The sequence below is a fragment of the Petaurus breviceps genome, unplaced genomic scaffold, assembly GCF_028583685.1.
Source record: "Petaurus breviceps papuanus isolate PSGF00001 unplaced genomic scaffold, PetGlider_PUasm1.0 91041, whole genome shotgun sequence".
NCBI lineage: Eukaryota > Metazoa > Chordata > Mammalia > Diprotodontia > Petauridae > Petaurus > Petaurus breviceps.
Window position 1 is genome coordinate 18,786,900 of NW_027187400.1, and position 12,672 is coordinate 18,799,571.

The following is a 12,672-nucleotide window of genomic DNA, read 5'->3' on the forward strand; positions in this document are numbered from 1 at the left end:
TTCCCCTCTAAATGATGTCTAGGCAGCTTTCAGATCCCATTGTGGACAGAGGGAGGGGAGACAGACCCCCCCCCCATATCCTTCCTCTGTGCAGTAGGATCCATGGCTCGGGGGGACTCACCTGATGCAGTGGGCAGCAGTCAGGACATGCTGGCTGGAGATCAGGGTCCCTCCGCAGGTATGTCTATAGGTGTCGTCCTTAAGGTGTTGGAGGGAGACCTGCCCATATAGAGGGGTGGTGAGAGAGGGGCAAATCCCAGGCGGGGTATCTGGCCCATCATTCCCAGCTGCTGTTCTAACTTAAAAAGCCTAAAAAATTCTAGATCATAGATTTGGAGGAAGGGACCCCAAAGGGATCTGGTCTAACTTTCTCATTTTACAGATAAGAAAAACTGATGACCAGAGGAGCAAAGCAACTTAAAAACAAATGAGCTACTGCTGATGTATTGGGAGGCCCAGGATTTACCTCAGTGCTGTTTGTCTGTGACCCTAGCTCTCTTGGATTGCACCTCACTCTTTCCACTGAACACCTTTGCCAGTCTGCCTTTGCTGGGGTAGGCCTAGAGACATCTCTAATAATTCCCGCTTACATAATGCTTCAACATGAGAGGCAGTCTAGAACAGTGGATTGAGAGCTGGACTCAAAACCAGAATCCCTGGGTTCTTGTACAGCCTTTGCCCCCTGTTGCATGTGTGGCTCTGGGCAAGTCATAACCTCCGAAGGCACCAGACATCTCTCAGAGGTTAGAAAATGCTGGGGCAGCTAGGTGGCACAGTGAATAGAGCACTGGCCCTGGAGTCAGGAGTACCTGGGTTCAAATCCAGCCTCAGACCCTTAACATTTACTAGCCATGTGACCTTGGGCAAGTCACTTAACCCCAATTGCCCTGCCTTCCCCCCTCCAGAAAAGCAAAAAAAAAAAAAAAAAAAAGAAAGAAATTGCAGAGAAGGTGCCCATTTGTTTTGGTGGATGGAGCTGCCTCACCTGGGAGTTTGCTATGTCAATGAAATTACAGGCCCAGTTTCTATCCCCTTTTAAGGTCACCCTGAAGCACTGTATAGTAACTCTGTAATACATAGTTCAATGATTATTAGTCCATATTTTACAGATTCAGATGAAATAAAAACTGAGGTGAATTGAATTGAATTTTTGTGCTTCTGGAAAAAAGTATTTGGGTCTCTGCAAGTCAGAGGATGGGAAGGAAGTGGGACTGAACTCAGGCAAGGGAGACCCTCTGATGCCAGGGCTGTCATCCTGCCCACTATACCACAGGTGGCTTCCTTACCTGCCAGGGCCAGCTGTGGGGCCTGGCGTCATCTCCTCCCACCACCCTGGTGGCCGGGTTGGGCAGGTATCTGGGGACGCCACAGCTGGAGGCTGGAAGAGAGATCAGAGAAGCCTATATGAGACAAGTTAGTGAGGGGAGCCCTGGATAGCTAGTGTGGAGATGGCCTCACTCTTTACCCTGCTACCTTTCTAAGCAGAAAGTACTAGACTGAAAGATAGTAACAGATTAACTGTCTGGGATGGGTCTGTGGAGGAGCTAGCAGCTCTCTGGCTCCCAGCTTACCATAGCCCAGGAAGGCAATGAGGAAGACAGAGCCTAACATGGTGCCGGTGTAGGGAGTCAGTGACCTCTGTGGCCAGTTAGGAGGGTTCTTATAAATGGGTGTCTCAGACTGGGGTCTGAGCCAAAGCTGAGACACTTTGTAGAGGGCCAGAGTTTCTGATAAGGGTCTTGCCCTGGCCTTCAGTTGATTACTGTTTAATGGACTGAGAACTTACAAGCAAACATTTTCTAAAAACTCCTAAGAAAGACTGGGAGGGCCAAACTAGGAAGTTTCTTAGAATTCATTTAAGCAAATATATTTACCACCTACTTTGTTCAGAGTATTGAAGTCTGGATAAGATTCCTGCCTAGGAATTACCTACCTCAGACTATTGCAATGGTCTTCTAGTTGGCCTCTGTGCTTTAAGCCTCCCCATACCAATCCATCCTCCATAAGGCTGCTAAAGACCCCTAAGTGTGGGTCTGATCTACTCAACCAACTTCAGGGCCTACCAATTGCCATCACTGTACAATAGAAATGTCACTGTCTTTTGAAGTCCTTTGTTACTTGCCTCCAGGTTACAGTTCCCGCCTCATTTCTATGTTATGTCCCCTCCCCCCACCCCTTCCCACATACTCCACTCCAGCCACAGAGTCTGTCTGGCTCCTGTTCACTGTCCAGTCCCTCTTCCTCACACATTGTTCTCTATGTACTTCATCTCCCATCACCTTTGCACTGGCCATCCCCTGTCCCTAAAAGGGCAGTTCCTTCTCACCCCTTTGTCTTAGATTTCCTCACTTCCTTCAAGACTAAAAAACCATCTTCTACATGAAGCCTTTTCTGAAGCATGTAACTGATGGTACCTTCCTTCCCTAATGTCTACCTGGTATTTATTTTCTATTTAATTTGTATGATAGCCAGTGTTCTACAGTACTTACAGGGTTGACCTCAGGGTCAGGAACAGCTGGGTGCAAGACCTAGTTCTTATTGTGGTTGTGTCTGCCCACCTCTAATGGTTAGTACTTGTGTGACCTTGGTCAAGTCATGTCCTTAGACCTTAACTTCCTTCTTGGTAAAATAAGAGGTTGGACTAGATGACCTGAGGTCCTTTCCAGCTATATAGCTATGATCATCTCATCAGTCAAAAAGCATTTACTAATTATCTCCTGGAGTACCTAGGTATTGCAATGGATAGAGTGTAAGGCCTGTAGTCAGGAAGACTCCCCTTTCTCAGTTAAAATCCTGCCTCAGACACTTTCTAGCTGTGTGACCCTGGGCAAGTCACTTCACTCTGCCTCAGTTTCATCATCTGCAAAATGAGCTGGAGGAGGAAATGGGAAACCACTCTAGTACCTCTGCCAAGAAAACTCCAAGTTGGGTCAAAAAGAGTCAGACACAATTAAAAATGTCTAAACAAATGTGTTCAGAAAACATCAGTTCTTTCTCTGGAGGTGTATAGTGTTTCTCATCATGAGTCCTTTGGGATTGTTCTGGGTCATTGTATTGCTGAGAACAGCTAAATCCTTCAGAGTTCTTCACTGTACAGTATTGCTGTTAGTGTGTACAATGTTCTCCTGGTTCTGATGGCTTCACTTTGTATCAGCTCATGTAAGTCTTTCCAGGTTTTTCTGAAATCATTCTGCTTGTCATTTCTTATCACACAATAATATTGCATTATAATCATATGTCAGAATTTGTTCAGTCATTCTTGAATTCATGGACATCCCCTTGAGTTCCAATTCTCTGCCACCACAAAAAGAGCTGATATTAATATTTTTCTATAAATAGATTCTTTTCTTCTTTTTAAAAAAATGTCTTAGACACATAGACAGCAGTGGTATTGCTGGATCAAAGGGGATGTGCAGTTTGATTGCCCTTTGGGCATAGTTCCAAATTGTTCTCCAGAATGGTTAGATCAATCCAGAACCCCATCAGCAATGCACTAGTATCCCAATTTTCCCACATCTCCTTCAACACTTATTATTTTCTGTTTTTGTCATATTAGTCAATCTGATAGATTTGAGGTGGTACCTCAGAGTTGTTTTAATTTGCATTTCTCTAATCAATAGTGAGTTAGAGCATTTTTTTCAAATAACTATAGATAATTTTGATTTCTTGGTCTGAAAACTGCCTGTTCATATACTATGACCATTTATCAACTGGGGAATGACTTTATTCTTATAAATTTGATTCAGTTTTCTATATATTTGAGAAACGAGGCCTTTATCAGAGATACTTCCTGTAAAAAATTTCCCCCATTTTTTTCTGCTTTCCTTTTAATTTGGCTGTGTTGATTTTGTTTACACAATAACTTTTAAATTTTATGTAATAAAATTTTCCATTTTCTATTTTTGTAATGTTCTCTATATTTTGTTTGGTCTTAATTTCTTCTCTTACCCATAGATCAACACAGATATTTCCAATCAACACTTATTGGAATCTTGAATAAGGGATAATTGTGGTATGATAAAATACAGTTGGGGTTAACATTCTATTGAGTAGAATGAGCCCTAACTCCTTCAGATAGAACAATAGTCACTTTATCTCTCATGAATATACCCTTATAGAATCATTCTTCTAAAATGTCTCAATTCTTCTCTCCCCTCAAGTGTTCTTCCCCAGTTGATCTCAGGTGGTCTGAAGTCATCAATCAAAGGGACTTCCTCCCTCTGATCACAGGTTCAGAAAATAGGGAGAGAAAGATTGATCTTTGGTGGGTCATAACTCTAATCCTTTCAGGAGAAGGCCTGGGTTTTAATCATAACTGAGATATTTTTCATTCTAAATTTAATTACTCCCTTAAACTCTTGGTCTTTAGAGTTTATTTTTGACCTTTTACTTATTTTCCTAAAAGAAAGAGGTTAGACTTAAGGGAAAGAATTTTAGTGGAAGGTATTGTTTCCTGGAAAATCTGTTGAAGTGTTGATAAAGTTTCCTTTATCCAGGGAATTATAGAGGATACTTCAAACTAGAGAAACATCTCTTTCTTAATTTTTTTAGATGGAATGAAAAGGAGGTTTTTTAAAATGGGCTGCCACTTTACCTTGTATCTGTATTTTGTATTTCTATATAAAATTATCCCTTCCACATCTTGGGTATTAGGGGCATGGTACCCTCATGATCTGGAAAATCTGCATAAAATTTTTTGAACCCCCCTTTTTACCAGAGAAGTCTGAATTATTATGGTATTAATAGATGAAATATGTTGACATTGCATAATACTATGCATACATGTTATGCATTTATGAGTTTCTAAACTTTTTTTGGTATCATCTGCTGACCTGTGTGTGTCATCTGTGGCTTCTGTAAAACTCCCCAAAATTCCTATTTAATTACTTATGCTGACCCCCAATATATCAAAACTGTGAAGGGGAAAGTCACAATGTGGAAGAGATAACTGCATGTACATAGGGCAACTAGGTGATAGAGTGGTTAGAACACGAGGTCTAGAATCAGAAAGACCTGAATTCAATTCTGACCTCAGATACTTACTAGGTCTGTGACCCTGGGTAAGTCACTTCACCTTGTTTGCCTCAGTTTTTACATCTGTAAAGTGAGTTGGAGAAGGAAATGGCAAACAATTCCAGTCTCTCTGTCAAGAAAACCCCAAATGGGCTCACAAAGAGTTGGACAGGACTGAAAAGCAGCTTAACTATATATATATATATATATATATATATACACACACACACACACATATACATTCATACTTTCTTTCTAGGCTAGATTGTAAACTTTTAAAGAGTAGGTACCGTTACAACTTGACTAATGTTTAATGTGAAGGTATTTGTAGAATCTATTTTGTATTGCATGCTGCCATGGGGGGAAGAGGGGAGGAGAGGAAGGGGGAGAAAATGTGGAACTCAAAGCTTGTGGAATGTTGTAAACTATATGTTGTAAATGAAATCATTGTAAACTATGTAAACTAAATGTTGACTAAAAGTAAATAAATAAAGAGTAGGTACTGTTCACTTTTTGTCATTGTATCCCCTGACCTTAACACTATGGCTGTTGTATAGCACACCCTTAATGAATGCTTAGAATCAAACCATAGATCTTTCAGTGGAGATAACCTATCAGTCTCTCTCCTCTTCATTAGTGAAATGTTGCAAGAATCTTTAAGCCTCATGTAGCGGCTGAGGGGTGAGGAGGATGGTGCCCTAACCCTCACTCTGTAGTCTTGTTGAGCACATAACAGCTGAAGAACATGGTCTGGATGAATTTGAGCCTGGGTCTCTGTTTCTTCTGTTTTGTGTTCCTTCAGCAAACACCGGTGACTAAAAATTAATCCTGAGATGGCTATGTCTAGGCTTGAAGGCCACCTTGTGAGTGTGAGAGGTTCTCTAGTTTGGAGCTCACTGAAGGCAAGGGGAGCATCTGTATTGAAGAAGACGGCCACCAATAGGGGGAGGATGCCTGTCCTGGGTTAGTCTGGCTTTCAGGTTCAGGAGATCTGGAAGGAACGGTTTGTACAGTGCAAAGCTGAGGTGAAAGGTAAAATGCTGATTCAGTGTTCTTGAAAATTATTTCATATTCTGATGTTTAAGTCTTAACTTCCCAGGAGAGTACTACAGTGGTTATATTATCTTACTATTTATGGCTTGTCTTTATTACTGCATGCTTGTGGCAGTATTTTGTGTTCAGCATTTCTTTTGTGTGGAGCTGATTAGTGAAAACTAAAATTTTCCAAAATTTTTATTCAGGGCGTTCAAATGGAATGGTGGAATGTGTAAGTATGAGAAAGAACATGAGAAAAGGAGCCCAAGTTTTCTCATTAGAAGCCAGTCTCCCCCAAGGACTGAACCTAGTCCAGTCTATTGACTGTATAAGTCCCATGAAAAGTTTGCCTACCACTGGAGAGAGAGAGCATGCAATGTGCCAGCTTGGACTAAGTTGTAATTTAAACTGATATAGCCAACTTCCCATCTATCTAATAAATAATTTAATAATTAATAATATAATTTATAAGCTTAAAACTATGCAAAAGCTTTTGGGACATTGTATATATAGACACACACACACATATATATATAAACTGATGTCTCTATATAATATATAAACATAAAATTATATATAATATATGTGTGTATGAGTTTGTAGATGTATAAACACGTGTACATCTTGGCCTATTGATTTTGAAGATTCCTCATTGGAAGAAGGTTCTAGTCCTTGTTGCTTCTTTCTGATGAGCTAATTCATTGTCTTTTCTGTTTTTGTGTTTGTGTTTCCACAGTTATCTAATGCCTTGTCTGCCAAGGACACATTCAAATCAACTTATGGCTACTTTAATTTCCTCTTGAGAGGCTTTTTGTTAAGGATAATTGAGAGTGAATGCTTCTTTCCTTCCCCAAAGTCTGCCCTATCCATGCCTGCAAGTAGCGACAGGCAAGGTCCCTCTGCTTTCCAACCTTGGAACGGGCCCTGAAGTGACCCGTCCAGTTCCATTGAGGGAGATATTGGCTCTATGGCCTTTATCCCAGGAAGAGTAGGTCCAATGATGGGAAAAGAGAGATAAGGAGATTACCATGGGTTTTGATGTCTCTCCATTGCAGCTGGCTAGTTGGGGGACAAAGGTATGTGGCCACCATGCCCTCTTTATGGGTGAGGAAACTGAGACGCAGAATGGCAAATGATTTGTCCAAAGTCCTTGCTACACTTGGGATTGGATCTTAATCTTCCACCTAGACCTCCCCTCACCTTGGAAAAAATTATTTTTCTATTATATTAATAACCAATTATTAAATTAGGATCCAGGATTTTTCTCCTCTTTCTTCATTGAGGCCCAGCTCCTGTGGAAGGTCAGGCTCTGAAGGAACTGGTTGATTGAGATGGCATCCATGTACCATCAAAGACAACCTTTTAGATTACAGATTGTTTATAGATTGCAGTCAAGCCTACAAACCAGGTCTGGGAGATTCAAGACAGGTTCTGATGAAGGAAAATGTAGAGAATATGCCAGAGCCATAGGTTATAGCTTGTAACCTGTCTTTAAGAGCAAAGCAATATATGGAACCCTATAATCAAGCTTAAGAGGTTGGTCAAAGCCAGGCACAGAGATCCTTTGACAGACTTCTTGCTGTAACAGTATCCTGTGCTAACATTCCCTATTGGAGGAAGACTTTGACTGTTGATATGGAATACCTGCAAGATTGGCCCTATTGGAATTCTGTATTAAAGACTCCTTGAAATCAGTGATTTGCTCAATGGGGTTCTGGAGTCCTGTCATCCAGAAGTTTCTGTAATCATCATGGGATTTATAGCATGGCGCTGTGACTTAAAGCTTCAGGAAGGATTGGGAAGGAAAGGGTAGCATTATTTGGTGGGGATGGGGGCAAAGCTAGGAATGACAGCTATTAGACATTTGTTCAGATGAAAATATTCTTCCTATGCTTTTAAAGGTGTTAGGAGGTGGCAGAAGGCATGGGCATGGCAGTGGTCCAGTCTTGAAGACAAGAAGAATTGGCCCAAGGTATAACAAGATGTTTTTATGGGAAGGGCTAGTGGGTTCCCTATTCTCCTCTTCATCTCCCCACCTTCAAATGATCAAGAGTAAAGTAGGACTCAGAAGCTTCCCATCCTACTATTTATCTCTGATTATACTAAGGTGTTTCTAGGTAATGGTCCTGAGCTCTTTGTGAGCTTTGGGAAAATGGGACTGGAGAAGAATAAGCTATGATAAAACATTATTGCACCTTAAGTTTAAGACAGCAGCCATTTCCCATCTCCCTATTCATCTTGCTTCCCACCACAACCAATTAAATCAATAATGCAATTACTATACATCTACATTGGAGAACATGTGATTCAGCTTACGTAGCAGCAAGCACCCCAAGCGCGTCCTCAGGGTTTGCAGCTACCACAGGTTCTTGGATCTGCTTTGATAAAGGAAAGCAACTCAAAATGGGTTAACAAGCTTACTTTAATCAGTCAGACATATATCGTTTACCTTGTTCAGGGGAAAAAGTCAGCACCCCGAACTTCAAAGCATACAGGCAGAATTATCAAGACAGAAACAGATCAAGTAGACAGATTTCCAAACTGTCCAACCGTTACATCCATACCCAGTCAACATCTGGGTTTCCACATCTGGGTTTTTCAAAGCCGGGGGACTCTCAACAACAGCTTCCCAGAATTCAGATCAAATCACAGAACACTTCTCAAAGTGAGTCCCAAAACAAAGCTACACATCAGGGCTTATATAGCTTTCTCCTGGCTCAGAGAATGTAACAACCTTATTGACTCACTGGCCAATCAAGAAGTATCTACTGAAAAACAAGCCTCCCGCCCCAGGCTTCAGGTGCACTTTAGCCTAGGGGCAGGGAAGATCTTCCAAATTTGCATTCCCATTACAGCTTATCACATAATAACTCTGTATAAGAGAAAGATTTTATAATATTAACAATACATGCATTTATAAAATGGTACATAAATATCACCTTCTGCCAAGATGTAGGTTATCATAGAAAACAACCCATCCTTCCTATCCCTAATTTCAGTTAGAGGTATGGGTGGGGAGGAATTACTGACCTGCCAGGGCCAACTGTTGGGCACCACATCTTCACCTCCAACAACCCTAGCTGAATTGGATTGATAGGTGGGGACCCCATAGCCTAGAACTAAAACACAGGGAGAGAGTTAAAAAAGAACAGATGAGACAGCATCAAACCAAGCCACCCCATTGGCCAAATAGCCACATTTTCTAGCCCTGGCCCTGACCCCACACCTGTGATGATAGAAGACACAGACAAGTAGGCATAATGGAAGGTGATCTTGACCATTTCCCTGACTCAACACTCAGTGATCCCTTGGAATTCCTCTCTAATTCTTTATACCCCACAAGACTGAGAACAATGGAAGGGAAAATGAGCAAGAAGAGGTGACCGATGTGATAAGGAACATGGGAGACTAGAACCCAGAATAAAGTGACTCAATGACAATAAGTCACATCCTTATAACACCCTAAAAAGCATCAAGTACTCTGCTCACCTTGCTCTTGGACATAGGTAATGTACTTTTATGACTACCATTTTACAGAAGGGAAAACTAAGGCACAAAGAGGGAGTGAAGTGATTTGTTCAGGGTCACACAGCTAGTAACACATACCAACATGGGATTTGAGCTGGGTTCCTCCTGATTATAAATGTCATCTAAGGCAGCATGGTGTAATGGAGAGATACTAGATTTGGAGTCAGAGAATTTTGCTCTCCTGATCCTGACCAGTTTGAACTGGGGTTAAGTCACGACCTCTCTGGAACTCATCTACTTTATCTGTAAGTGAGGGAATGTCATAAATGAGGCAGTCTGGTCTAAATGTTCTCAAAGGGTGGTCTTTGAGACTCTTTCAGGAGGTCAATGAACGCAGAATTATTTTCATGATAATATTGATATTTTAATTTCGAATGTGGTGAATATCAATAGAAAAAAACTCATATAAGCATTGGGAGGGGGGACGTCTTCAATAATTATTAATAGTATAAAGGGACTCTGATACTGCTGGGTTAGTGGAAAAGAGCTGTCCTTGAAACTGGATGACCTTGGTTAAAATCCTATCTCAGATACTTATTGTGTGAGTCTGGGCAAGTTACTTAATATTTTTTACCTCAGTTTTCTCATCTGTAAAATGAGGATATTGGACCTAATGACCTCTAAAATTTTTTCCTGCTTCAAATCTGATGATTTTCCCTTCTGCTATACCACACTTAACCTTTTACCCCTTGCTTCCCTCACTTCTCCCCAGGCAGGCACAAGTTTTACCTCCAGCCACCAGCACCGACACCAACAGGAGCTTGATCATGGTGACTCTTTAGATTTCCTCTAAGACTAAGTAAAAGCCAAAGAGAAGGTCCTACTTAAATCGGAACTCTTATCATAAGCCCAAGATATGTACAGAGCACAAATGGTTTTTTTTCTCAGGAATTTATGGCAAAAAAGTGTTTGCCCATTTTTTTTTCTTCCTAATATCTGCTACCTACTTCCTTGGAAAATTTAAGCAAAATATTAGAATAGGACCTTCAAGTTCAGATGCCACCTGCTTTGTGAGACATGATGGCAGGTGTTTGGGGGTGAAAAATGACTTAATATCTCTAAAAATATACATTTGCTAAACAGAAAAAGATTAATGAATTGGGCCTACATAAAAAAACCATAAATAAACAGATTAACAAGCTTATAAGAATCACAAAAGAAATTTGAAAATTAGAGTAGAAATAAAACTGAAGATAAAGATTAATAAAGGAAGGTTTTCTTTAAAGAACTAACACGATTGATAAGTCATTACTTAATTTGATGGAGAGATAGTAAGATTATGGGAAGAAGGAGAAGGTAGAGGAAGAGGTGGAGGAGAAGAAGAAGGAAGAGGAGGATTCAAACTAAAAATGAACAAGGTAAGTTCATAATGAATAGTTGACTTCTTCATGGGAGGTACTAGCAAGAAAGATAAAGGCTATGGCTGTATCTTCTAGTAAATATGGAGAACAGGGAGAGTTCCCAGGGACCTTTACTTACCTTGTGCTGTTTCTATGTAATGGCCATATGCTATGGCCAAGAGACTGTTGTCTGTGCTCAAAGTACAGTGAAGTTGCCTCTCTCCTTGAAGAGAAACTGAATTCTTCTCCATACTCTACAATAACATACAAATTATTAAGGGCAGGGGTCATATGGGGTGTTCAGGAGGACTAGCACCTCTGGTGTGAGGGTTTGCTTTTCCCCTTTTCAGGGCTGCTCATCTGCCTTGGTGCCCACCATCACCCAGCTCCACTTGTGGCTCCAAGAAGCTGTAGCATGTGCAGTGATCACACCTGGGAAAAACATCTCAGAAGATGGGCTAAACCTGTTTGAGGGTCATTGATGGTCCTCACACCCCTTATGAATAAGGTAAGGGAGTTTACCCTAAGCATGTGAAGACTTCCTCTGGCAGAATGGGTGGAGGAGAACAATTTGTTCCAATGCACATGAAGGGCATGGGAGTAGGTACTCTGTAGCCCTTAGAGCTTGGTCAGACATTGATGACACCAATGTCATCCACTGCATTCCAGGCCACAGTCAGTTGTCCCAGCTTCTGTCTTGCCACTGAACTTTAGTGTCTCTGGAAGAGAGAGTGAGGGGAATGATTATGCAACTCTGTCTCACTCTAATCCAATTCATGCACATCTCAAGACATCACCTTCTTTTAAAAAGGACAAGCAAACAACAACGACAACAACAGGGGCAATATATTGGAGGTGGCTAGGTGGCACAGTGAATAGAGCACTGGCCCTGGAGTCAGGACTGAGTTCAAATCCGACCTGAAACACTTAACACTTACTAGTTGTGTGACCTTGGGCAAGTCACTTAACCCCAATTGCCTTTCCCTTCCCCCTCCAAAAAGCAAAAAAAAAAAAAAAAAAACCCAAAAGCAAAAAATCCCCAGGGGCAATATATTGTTCTTTACAAACACAGATTTTAGTGTGAAAATAAGGACAATAAAAAGGATCTGAGGAAGCTGAGATGAATCCTGTGTCAGAGGGTTAGAAGATGGAAAACCATGACAGAGGGAGAGGGGAAGAGGGGAACGATTGCTGAATGCTTAGAGGTAAGAAACAAAGGTGAGTCTCTTCTACAAGGGTGGGGACCTGGCCTCTCTTAAGAAGAAGGAGCTGGAGTCACTGAGGACAAAGCATCCGAGTGTAGTCTTAGGGGTGATACAGTAATGCTACAGGGGCTATTGAGTAAAAGATCAGCCAGTAAGGGACCAAGCAAGAGAAGAATAGTGGTGACTCCTGCTGATGAGCTTAGAGGCTGCTGTTTGTCTACCTGTTGTTGAAAACGACAATAAAAAAGGAGCCTGCTCGTTTTGTGGGCATGTATCTAAGATGTGACAGAGAAGCTTTTAAGTTCTGTCAGAACAGAAGAGTGCCCAATTCCAGTGACTAATGTGAACACAAACTGTACTTGTAGAATGAACCTAGAAAGCATCACCAGCGTTTATAAAATCTTGCATGAGAAACTGACAACCAATGGTGGTATTGGCGTCCTAACCACTTTTAGACCAGCATTTCTTAACTTGTGTGTGTGTGTGTGTGTGTGTGTGTGTGTGTGTGTGTGTGTGTGTGTGTGTGTGTGAGGGACCCCCTCTACAGTCTG

At 41.3% G+C, this 12,672-nt stretch overlaps 1 protein-coding gene across 1 annotated transcript in view; it reads right to left on the reverse strand.

Annotated features, from left to right (window-relative positions):
- The window catches only part of LOC138154312 (chymotrypsin-like elastase family member 2A), a 61,011-nt gene extending 50,666 nt beyond the window's left edge, over positions 1-10,345 (reverse strand). Inside the window, exons 1-2 of the mRNA XM_069078942.1 lie at positions 10,306-10,345; positions 1,287-1,378 (exon numbers count right to left, since the gene is read on the reverse strand). Of these exons, the coding sequence (XP_068935043.1) occupies positions 1,287-1,378; positions 10,306-10,345 (132 nt within the window). The remainder of the gene's footprint in view (positions 1-1,286; positions 1,379-10,305) is intronic.
- Positions 10,346-12,672: the final 2,327 nt, after the last annotated feature.